At 39.6% G+C, this 12,186-nt stretch overlaps 1 protein-coding gene across 3 annotated transcripts in view; it reads left to right on the forward strand.

Annotated features, from left to right (window-relative positions):
• LOC122667513 (protein transport protein Sec24-like At4g32640) overlaps positions 1–12,186 on the forward strand; it is a 107,513-nt gene that overhangs the window by 90,855 nt on the left and 4,472 nt on the right. For all 3 annotated transcript variants that reach the window (XM_043863792.1, XM_043863794.1, XM_043863793.1), the window contains 3 exons: positions 3,970–4,047; positions 4,169–4,307; positions 4,594–4,758. In XM_043863792.1, coding sequence (XP_043719727.1) covers positions 3,970–4,047; positions 4,169–4,307; positions 4,594–4,758 — 382 coding nt within the window. The remainder of the gene's footprint in view (positions 1–3,969; positions 4,048–4,168; positions 4,308–4,593; positions 4,759–12,186) is intronic.

Below are 12,186 nucleotides of genomic sequence, written 5' to 3' on the forward strand. Positions count from 1 at the left end.
ACACCCCCCCCCTCCAACATCCAATGCCCCCTCCCCTCCGACATCCAATGCCCCCTTTTCCTGTTTGTTTTATTTATTCATCAGGGTGACAGGGGATGAGCGTTCTGTAGTGCACTGGATGGGTACTAAAGCTTTTCACATATTAGGATACTGAAATTTTAGAAAAAGGAGACGGGGAAATGGGAAAACATAGAATAATGAGGGAAATAGGGAAAATCAAAAATGGAGGGATTGGGGTAACTAGAGGAGGATTTCTCAAAGAAGAAAAGTTAAGAGAAAGAAGGGGAAAATTGAAGAGGGGTCTGTGTCTTCTTGAAGCTTGCATAGAAGAAAGGCCAACGGTAAAGAGTAGTTGAAGTGAAAAAATGGAAGAAACGATTGCTAGAGACAAAGAATTATGAAGAAGTAAAGTCTGAAGAACAGAAAAGTTACTGGAGAAAGAAGTGATTTTGGATGCTGGGATGATTGCAAGTTGCAATTTGAAGAAAAAAAATACAGAAAATACAAATTTACTATGTTTCTTCACGATTGGCCTACTATATTTATAATAAGTGACATACAGGTACAAGTATAATAATGCCCCTATGGACAGATTTACCCGTATACCCATATTACAATACTCCCCCTCAAGTTGGTGTATAGATGTCTTACATGCCCAACTTGCACACTATAGGATGAAACAACTTACTACTTAACCCCTTTGTAAAAACATCTGCTAACTGATCTCCAGACTTTACTAAAGGAATACAAATCAGTCCTTAATCTAATTTTTCTTTGGTAAAATGATGATCTATCACCACATGCTTGGTGCGATCGCGCTGGACTGGATTGTGAGCAATACTAATTGCGGACTTTCTGTCAGAATATAGCATGATATGGAGGGAAACGGGAAGGTCTAGATCTTTCAAGAGACCTTGAAGCACATCAACTCACAGATGCCATGAGACGTAGCACAAAATTCAGCTTCAGCACTGGACCGAGCAACAACTGCTTGCTTCTTACTCTCATCCAAGTAACCAGGTTACCTCCCACAAAAGTACCATAACCAGTAGTAGATCTCCGATCATCTAGAGAGCTGGCCCAATCAACATTTGTAAAGGCCTCAACTCGTAAATGCCCATGAAAAGAGAGGAGGACTCCCTTTCTTGGTGCAGACTTCAGGAAGCACAAGATCCGGAACACAACCTCTAAGTGTGAGGAATAAGGATTATACATATACTGGCTTACCATACTAGTAACAAAGGCAATATTAGGACGATTGTGGGATAGGTAAATCAACTTTCCAACCAATTGTTGATACTGCCCCTTATCCACTAGATCACCAATCTTACTAGTGAGATGAACATTCGCTTCAAGAGGAGTATGTGAAGGCCTACAACCCAACATCCCTGTTTCAGATAAAAGATCAAGAGTATACTTCCGTTGAGATAGGAAGATACCCTTTGCAGAGCGAGCAACTCAATATTGAGAAAATAACGTAGTTTACCTAGGTCCTTGATCTCAAACTCTTGACCAAGGTAAACTTTTAGGCGAGAAATTTCCTCTATGTCACTCCCAGTGACTACAATGTCATCAACGTACACAATGAGAATAGAAATCTTGGAACCAGTCCGCTTAATGAACAGAGATTGATCATCATTGCTTTGAGTGTAGCCTACAAACACCATAGCTTTGCAGAATCTTCCAAACATGCACAAGGAGATTGCTTTAACCCATACAGAGCTCCCTTGATCTTGCAAACCTTCCCCTTGGTTTTTTTGACAGGAGAAACTAGGAGGAATTTCCATGTACACTTCTTCTTCCAGCTCACCATAATGAAATGCGTTTTTGACATCAAGTTGTTGCAAGTCCCATCCTAGATTCACAACACAAGAAAGAATCACACGGATGGTATTCATTTTTGCAACTGGTGCAAACTGCAAACGTCTCCTGGTAATCTAGACCATAAGTCTGAGTAAATCCTCTAGAAACGAGCCTGACCTTGTGCCGGTCCACTATCCCATCCATATTTTGCTTGACAGTAAAAACCCATTTGCAACTCACTATCCTTTTCTGTGGTGGAAGAGAGACCAAGCCCCAGGTACCATTCTTTTTCAAAGCTTGCATTTCTTCATCATGGTTGCCTTCCACTATGGTTCTATGATATCTTCCTACCAATTCTAGGGAATAGAAATATGTGACAAGGAAGACACAAAAGTATGATATGAAGGAGAAAGAGAGTTGTCTGAAACCACTTTAACATTAGGATGTTGAGTACAAGCTCTCGTTCCCTTTCGAAGAGCAATGGGTAAGTATATGGGTTAGAAATAATAGGAGAATCAGAGTGAGTATTACCTGATCGGGAATTAAGACCTGGATCAGAAGATGACGGCTGGCTAGGTGGTGGTGCAGTTGTCATAGGTGCCACTGGGGGTGGTGTCTATTTGCTGCTCACGATGATGACAAACATATACTTTCATGGGCGGCTGAACATGAACAGGAGACTCCCCCGGACTGAAGGAACTTGAGAAGTAGAATCAGAGGCATGGATGGGAACTATCGGAGGCACATCTTCACCAAATAGAAAAGTATCCTCCCCCCATGAAGAGGTGTCGGAGAGTAGTAGACAGAAGACTCATGGAATACAACGTCCATAGAAACAAGGACCCGAAAAGAAGGGGGGAGGGGATAACACTTGTAGCCCTTCTAGGTAGTAGAGTATCCAATGAACACACACTTAAGTCCCCTGTGATCTAACTTGCCATGGAGATTATGATTCCGGACAAAACAGGCAACCAAAGACTTTAGGTGGCATAAGAAAGGTAGAAGAAACATGGAGAACTGCAATATGAGCCTTGAAGTCTAGGACACAAGTCGGCATCTGGTTGATGAGATAAGCAGTAGCGAGAACAGCTTCACTCCAATACTGGGGAGGAACATTCATTTCAAACATGAGAGCACGGGCCACCTCCAACATATGCCTATTTTTGCATTCAGCCACACAATTTTGAGCTGGTGTACCAATGCAACTGGTCTGATGGATAATCCTCCAGTGGCAAGATAAGACTGATAGGAACCCTCCAAATATTCTCTGCCATTATCACTATGGAGAATTTTGGTGGTAAGTTAATCTAGGTACGGACCATAGGGTAAAAAAGTTGAAAACAATGAAACACTTCACTCTTTTGATGCATCAAATAAATCCAGGTAACTGTGTATGGCAAGCAATAAAAGTAACAAGCCAACGATAACCAGTAATGAGAACCTAGTGAACAGAAAGAAATTTACATCAGTTGAACCATTCAGGTGAATGGGATGTTCCACCCTTTTTTTTTATTTTTCCAAACTGGGTTGGGGGTCAACCCAACCATAGAATTAAAAAAATTCAAGATGATTTAAGAGTGGCTCCAATAAAAGATAGTTGAAGGAGAGGCAATTGTTATGGTACGGGCATTTGCAATGCAGGCCTTTGAGTGCACCAGTAAGGAATGATATGATGCAGACTGCAGATTAGAGGCGTTGAGACCGAGTAGTTTACCAAAAAATTACTTGGGAAGGAGAGGTGAGAAAAGATTTGGTGGCTTTGGGTTGACCAAACAAGCATGGCTTTAAACAGAGTTGAATTGGTGAAGTAGGATCCATGTAGCCGATCACATTTGGTTGAGATGAGTTATGAGTCAACTACTCTGAGAATCTGGGCTGGACTGGGTCTCAGAATATTGATATTAAACTTTTCATGTTATTGGTGATCTTTCCTATCTTTGAAACGTAACCTGACGTACCTAATGCTGTAGTATTTATTATCTTGAAAAGCTGTTGAATTTCTCTGATTTCATTTGTGGAGTGTATATATCTTTGTTGCTGCTTTTATTTATGGATTATTGATATAGTATTTTGTTAACCAAGACTATCTATTAAACCGCTTGAGTATATGGATGCTGCTACATGATGGATATTAGTACCTCTGACCAGTGCTGGTGTTTTCTGCAGATTGACTGTGACAAAACTATTATGGTCACCTTAAAGCATGATGATAAATTGCAGGATGGGGCTGAGTGTGCTTTTCAGGTAGAAATAAAATATTCTTCATACATACTATGGATTTCCTGGGGTCTCCCATAGTATTTATCCAAGCTGGGAAAGAAATCCCTTTTAAACTTATGGTTGTACTGTGCTTTCTACTTTCCAGTGTGCCCTTCTCTACACAACTGTATACGGCCAAAGAAGAATCCGAGTTACTACTTTATCACTTCCATCCACAACTGTGCTCAGTAATCTGTTCCGATCTGCTGATTTGGATACCCAGTTTGCCTGTTTCTTGAAGCAAGGTAATTGATCACATCTTATGTCTTTTCCTCGACTAATTTTTCTGGCTGTACTCCACTTTTCACCTGAGGTATTTTTCATTCCATTAAACACTTTCCTCACTCCTGCCAAACTGTTCAAAACATTTAGAAATATCCAGCATTAATTGTTTCCTTTGTTTCTTATTTAACGTTATATTTTTATCTACTAGCTCTACTCTTATGATGGCATGATCCGTACTTGTTTTCATCAATAGCTCTCTCTTCATGTTGGGGATACTGATCATTTTCAATTTTATGCCATCTGTAGCGGCAAGTGAAACACCTACTAGCCCTATTCCACAAATACGAGAACAGATGACAAACTTCTGCATAAACATTCTGCATTCATATCGTAAGTATTGTGCTACAGTATCATCATCAGGACAACTGATTCTTCCTGAGGCTCTTAAGCTTTTGCCTCTGTATATCCTCGGTATGTTCTTTCCATATTTGAGTTATTTGAAAATGAACTTTATGGTTCTACCTTTATCTTGTATTGCCTCCATATATCCTCGGTATGTTCTTTCAATATTTGAGTTATTTGAAAAATGAACTTTATGGTACTAACTTTATGTGTTTAATAGTCTATATCCTGTGTTATAGAGACTTTCTTCCCCTCTCTCAATTGTGATCTCTAAAATGAGAGGCTGAATCACTCAATAACATACACCTGGAGCATAACTGTGATTCAGAATATAAAAAGCTTAATGCTTGGGTTGCTGAAATTAAGTATTAAGTGAAGATAAGAGTATTTAGATATGCTAAATGTGTTTGTCGAAACTGTTGGGTTCGAGACTATAAAAGGTCAGAATATTAGAGTAGATGTTCCAGTTAGAAATGCTTGATTACTTCATCTATAGTGAGCTTCTATCTGGAGTTTGGTATGTTTCCTTTTTTGTGCCTGTAATCCCTGTATTCCATGACATGGTAGGCATCAACATGTCTGTGTGTATTTTGAGTTCCCTTTCTTTTCATTGCGGTTCTTCTTGAGGTTTCTTTTTTGTGATGTAATTTTAGCAATGTACAAGTTTCGATTAGAATTTTTATTTTTTTGACAAGTAAATAATTTTGTTAAACAAAAAGAAGATTTTCTATTGTAAATACATGTCAGAATCATCCTTTACAAAATTACATAGCTCCTAAGAAAAAACCTAGGGCATACGATGATTTCCGTAGATTCAGTAGCCAATGATGTAATGTGATCTGTTGGTTGGTTTTGCTCCCTCCAAACATGCTGAAGCTACCAATGAGGTTTCTCAATTAAGTGCAGGGTTGAGCTCTTCAAGTGTTGGACTCTCCAAGGCCCAGAAAGCTTTTTCTTCAAAATGTCAATTGCCAACTTGGAATCCCGTCTGATAGAGATCTTAGATAAATTCTTCTCCGTACACAAACAAGACCCCAATATATGGTGAGCATCTCCATAGTTAGGACAGAACTATCAGTGTCAACTCCTGTATTGTAGAGACAGGGAAAGTGGGAAACCAATATCATCACGAAGCAGCCCCCCCCCCCCCTCCCCCCTCCCCCCCTTTCCCCCATAAGAAGCTCTATCCTGATTCAGCAACTACATGTGCAGGGGGAGGAAACAAGGAACATGGTGTCGGAACATAGTAATCCAATTCATAGTTGTCAAGGCGTTGCCTAGGCGTCCGGGTGCCTTGGTCGCCTAATTGTTGCCCCCTTGATTTTGGACCTTCTCCAATGCCTTGGGTCGCCTAGACGCCGTGACAACTATGAATCTATGATCCAATTAACCTGAATTCCCCAATGTTTTGTAATATAAATGCTCTTTGGCATCCAAGCACCAGAGAGGGTCAGAGGGATAGAGAGCTACACCTGATTTGGACATCTTCCTTAATTGCATCACAAATCTGAAGCCTAGTCCTTGTTCTGTCTTTAAATATCCGGAAGCTTTGTTCCTGCCACAAGTGATGAATAGATGAGCAAAATGCTAGCTTTCCAATAATTCCAATCGAGTCTGCACCTCCAAATTCATGTCTGACCCATGAAGACTCCACACTTTTCTGGATTTGTCTCCTATTCTGGAAACATAGTTGAAGAATATCCCCCCATATGCATGAAGTTAACTGGCATTCAATGTATAGATGGTCTCTGCTTTCAAAACCTGCCCAACAGAATACACAAAAGGGTATAACTCCAATATGTCTTCTAATGAGCTGATCAAACTGTGTCAGTTCAATCCACTTGAGATTTATTTTGAACAATCTCCCAAGCTGATTTAGTAGTAAAAAGGCCTGAAGAGGTACCTTTCCATAGCATCAAATCCTGAGCTACCAAATGAAGTTTACATATGTTGGGAAGTAGCTGGCAAAGCCTCCATCAAATTCGTAGACACAACAGGTCCAAGTCTCCAATCTCCATCCTAATGATGTCATGAACAAGAGCCATTCTATGTGCCCCTGCATCATATCTAATTCTGTTCTGTCACCATAAGTTTTGTTCAAGACTCCAGCTGGGTGCCACTTATCAAGCCATAATCTTGTATTTCTTCCATCACCGATTAGATTGTGCACAAAAGGCTCAATATGGTCTGTATAATTCAATATCTTATTCCAAACCAAAGAGCAATTTTGAATGGGTTTACTTGGCAATATAGAATCATTTTTTAGATATCTTTGTTGAACCCATCTTACCCATAGACTACTCCTGCTAAAGGCAATCCACCGGTTTTGTTTCAAAATTCCCATCATATTCATGTCTTTGATATGTTTAATTCCTAATCCCCCTTCCATTGCAGGTTTTCAAATCAAGTCCTAAGAAATGTAGTGAATTTTTCCATCTAGGTTTGGGTCTGACAAAGAAAGTGCGAGAACAAGGATTCAAGTATACAAATCACATTACCAGGAGAACCAAAGATTCCGGACTAGTAAATATATCTCTCTTGAAGAACCGATTTTATCAATTCCAATTGACTGGCATATTGGTAAGAATCGAGCCTTCTATCGTTCAAGCTTCCGCCTCACCATATCTAGAATTGGAGCACAATCTGTCAAAGCTAATTTTCCTAAAATGAGAGGAACACCAAGTACCTTACAGGAAGTTTGCTATCGGAAAAACCTGTCAATTCCAAAAATCGCAGTCTGCTAGAATGGGTAATTCCTCCTAAAATAATAGAGGTTTTTGCCTTATAGAGATGCAACCCTCAAAAAGGTCGCAAACTCATCTAAGGTATGCAAACTAGCCATAACAGATTCGTAGTTGGCCTTCACAAAGATCATTAGAGCATCTGCGAACATAAGGTGAGATAAGCGCAAAGACTTACACATCGAGAAAGTAGCTGAATAGACCCTTCACTCACAAGTTTCTCCATCATAGTAGAAACAGTCTCCATAGCAATGGTAAAAAGATAGGGGGAGATAGGTCCCCCTTATCTGCCACTCGGAAAAAAAACCTGCTGGACTGCTATTCTGAAAGCACAGAAAATATTGTCGATTTACACAAGCCTCTATCCAGAAAATGAACTTCAAAGAAAACCCTATCCGCCATATCACTGCAAATAAGAAGTTCCAGCTTAATGAATCATAAGCCTTATGTAGATCTATCTTCATAATAGCTGTTGGAAAAACACTTTTTTGCTCCACTCCTGGTACCACATCACACAAGTATATTATCTGTAATATTTCTTCTTTTAATCATGACACACAAGTATCTCACTATTTATTTATTATTAGGGTTTTGATTTGGTGAAAAAAAATTTGATGAAGTAGTTGGGCCTTATCTAGCAGGAAGGGGTTTAGATTTAATAAACATGACTTCCAGAGTTGTAAATATATTAAAAAGAAAAAGAAACTATTGGTTTTGGGATTAGGGTAAGCAATGCATGTTTACCCAGAACGTTACAGTTTCTGGAGGTTCAACTTTATTTTATTTAGCTATTGATGAATTGGAGATTCAGTTTGATTGTGTTATTTAGGGCGGGCCATACTAGGAGCTGGTTATTGATGAAGAAACCGGTATTTTGGGCTGAAAAAAATTCTCCTTTGTGGACTGTAGTTAGAAACTTAGAATTATTTCCAAGCAAATATGGAGGTACAATACTACAATTACAGGTTTAGATAACAAAGGCTTAAGACTGCTGATTTTCTAGGCTGTAGCTGCTGCTGTAAAGAGTGTACAATAAGTGGAAAATGGATCATCAATGGATATAGATCTGAGGAGACCACTGGCTTACCAGAAATGGATAGACTGGAGGATAATAACCAAGCACTGGATAACCGGAAATGGATAGAATCGAGGATAATGGCCAAATCTTAAGGTAGACAAGTTTAGATCCTGCCAACATGGGAGAACTAAAAAGAAAAAACACTAATAGTAGAACAACAATGGGCAACAATAGTAAAAAGTCAAGTAATAAGGGAAACCAGAAATACAAATGAGAGTGAAAAATGTTTCAAATGATTCCTTCTTAGACAAGTTAGTCAGTGGCTTAGGCTCACCGGCCACTTTAATGAACCCAACACCTCATTGGTCAGTCTACTCGTTGATTCTCCAAGTGTTGGTACATGTTATTGCCTAGTTGAGCAGGGGTATATGTAGGCCAGAACAGAGCAATAAACAGACAAGCCAATACCTGCAAATGCTCAGTTTTTCCATTAAATGAGGCAATCAATGGGAAAAGGTCTGAATAAAGTTATTTCTTCAAGAGCTATGCATTATAAATTTGAATCAATGAGCAGTGACGAGATAGAAGGACAGCACTATAGCTACAATAGCAGGCCAATAAATTAGAAGGTATCAATCTTTGATTTGACCAATATCAAAATTTATCATTAATTTGCTGGTTCTCCCCTTTGTGCTCATATTAGGGCCACCCCCACCCCTCTCAAGTCTCCCCCTCAATTCTAAACCTACTAATCTTAATGACATTCAAGTAATGTACATGTTGAGGAGCTGGATCTAGCTGACCCCCAAAACTTACGATACAAGGACATGGGTCCTGAAATGGTATGGATTAGGGGACTTGGTGAAGATGTTTTTGAGAAAGGAGCAGGTTGGAGGGGAAGGTGCTTAATCTCTTCCTTCAGCTGTTTCTATGTATCTCAGTATTTGGTGTGTGTCACATCCACACTAAAGTCATGTCCAGCTAACACTAGTACAAGGGAGCTACATAGTGTTCAGGAACAGAACTAGGGGCTACATAGTTTATTACTTTTCCAGAATAGAACCTACTTAAAAACAAAAACCCTTCTTTAACTCTTAATTTCTGTTTACTTGAATATTCCTAAAACCCTGGGTATAAAGGATTCTAATGACACTCCCTAGCCATAGAAGATACAGAATAAGAAAATGCTAAGTAATTTAGAACTCTAGGTTCAAACTAAAAATTATAATAAAGACAATTATCAAGGTAATGACTAGTCTCTGAAAGATATGTGGGTTGACACCTTACTTTCCTAGTTTGTTAGGGCTGTAACTTTATTACAAATAAAGATGACCTTTGTCATCATTGACAAGTCGAATCATTCCCTAAACCTCTGATTCTCTACTTGGTATCAGATACCAAAACCCTAAAAAGTTTTTTCTTTTCATCTCTAGAGTTTTGTTCTTCTCCGTGGCCACCCGTGGGGCCTTCCACCGCAGCGGCTCTTCTGCCTAATCTCTTCTTTTTTCCACCGTGATCAACATCAGTTAATTTCTCTCCTACACTTGATAATGTCCCTGATAATGTTTCTATTGCCCCTTTAGATGATGACCGTCCCATCACTATTCAAAAAGGAATTTGCTCCTGTACTCAACATCCCATTTCATATTTTGTTTCTTATGAGCCTTTATCTCCTTCCTATTTTAGTTTTGTTTCCTCATTGTCTTCTGTGTCTATTCCATAGGATTGGAAAGAAGCCATCAAAGATCTGAAGTGGAAGGCCACCATGCTAGAGGAAATGCAAGCATTAAACAAAAATGGTACCTGGGAACTTGTTCCTCACCTTGAAGGGAAGAAGTTAGTTGGGTGCAAATGGGTTTTTACAGTCAAGCAAAGGGCAGATGGAATCATCGAGAGATACAAGACACGCTTGATTGCCAAGGGCTTCACCCAAACCTATGAGATCGATTATCAAGAAACCTTTGCACTTTGTCAGGGCATTGCTATCATGTGCTACTAATCTTGGATGGAACCTTCAACAGTTAGATGTCAAGAATGCATTTCTCAATTGGGACCTCGAAGAAGAAGTCTACATGGACATACCTCCTGGTTTTGCATCTACATCCACTGTTGGCTGTGTCGGCAAGTTACAAAAGTCGTTATATGGTCTCAAACAATCTCCCAGGGCATGTTTGGTCGAACCCTGAAAGCTATGTAGAAGTTTGGGTGTCGACAGAGTCAAGCTGAGCATACCTTGTTCGTGAAAAGGATTTGTAGTCAAATTACTGCCCTCATTGTCTATGTCGACGATATAGTGATTACTGGCAACAATGCTGTTAAGCATAGTTATCAAGGTGATGCCTTGTCGCCTTGTTGGTGTCGCCCTGTTTTTTAACCCTCTCGGTTGCCTTGGTTCGCCTAGGCACCGTAACAACTATGATGTTAAGATCTCCAACTTAAAATCACAAAGGAGTTTAAGATCAAAGATATAGGGCCTCTCTGGTACTTCCTTGGGATCGAAGTTGCAAGATCCAACAGAGGTATTTTTTTTTTTCCCAACGAAAGTATGTCTTGGATTTTCGCAGTGAGACTGGTATGCTTGGGTGCAAGCCTGATTCTCTAATTGAGGTTAATCAACAACTTAGCAGTGCCATGGGTGAACCTGTTGACAAAGAACAATACCAACCACTTGTTGGCCGATTAGTCTAGCCATCCCATACTCGGCTTGATATTGCCTATGATGTGGGCATTGTTAGCTAGTTCTTTCATGATTCTCGGACATCACATCTTGAAGCAATACACCGTATATTAAGATATTTGAAGTCTGCTCCTGGGAAAGGTCTTTTCTTCTCCAATAATAGGCATTTGAACTACTGGTCCCATACTCGGCCTGATAGAGCCTATGTTGTGGGCATTGTTAGCTGGTTCCTTTATGATCCTCGAACATCACATCTTGAAGTTATACGCCATATATTAAGATAGTTGAAGTTTGCTCCTGGGGAAAGGTCTTCTCTTCTCCAATAATGGGCATTTGAAACTAGTAGCATTCACTGATGTTGATTGGGCTGGGTCAATTGATGATCAAAGGTCCACTTCTGGATATTGTTCTTTCCTTGGGGGCAACCTTGTTACATGGCAAAGCAAGAAGCAGTTGGTTGTGTACCACTCCAGTGTTGAAGCTGAGTATCGTGAAATGGCACAAGGATTTGTGAGCTCATGTGGCTTAAGGGGCTTATGTGTGATCTGGGAGTTACCTATGAAGACCATAGAAGAAGAACTCGTCTCGAGTATAGGTTTCGACCAGCCAAAATAGCAAGTTGGGTCGAGATCTCGACGAGTTGGGGTAATTTTTTTTTTTTCCAACTCGATGGCTGGTTTGGATGGGTTTTAAACTTATTTTAGGGCTGAAACTTGGTACTCAGCCTATTTTAGGCCATTTAAACGCAATGGCACTATTAGATTTTGCAAAAACAAAGCCCAAATAGGAGTTTCATTTAGGATCCTAGGTTGGTAGGCAGTGACATACTAAAATACCCTACTCTACACATAATTTAGTAATAGAAAGCATTCAATTAATGTAAAACAACTTAAATAAGCAGTAGAAATGTTAAAGTGTACAATACATCAATTTGTTTAACATATTACATCTATGATCTATCATCCCATAAAATGTGATGCATTCACTCATTCAGAACGATTCGGTCCACATATTCTTCCCATGTCATAATGCTACTATAGTGTTGCACATAGTATGCCACA

This window comes from Telopea speciosissima, chromosome 7 (assembly GCF_018873765.1).
Source record: "Telopea speciosissima isolate NSW1024214 ecotype Mountain lineage chromosome 7, Tspe_v1, whole genome shotgun sequence".
In the NCBI taxonomy this organism is placed as follows: domain Eukaryota; kingdom Viridiplantae; phylum Streptophyta; class Magnoliopsida; order Proteales; family Proteaceae; genus Telopea; species Telopea speciosissima.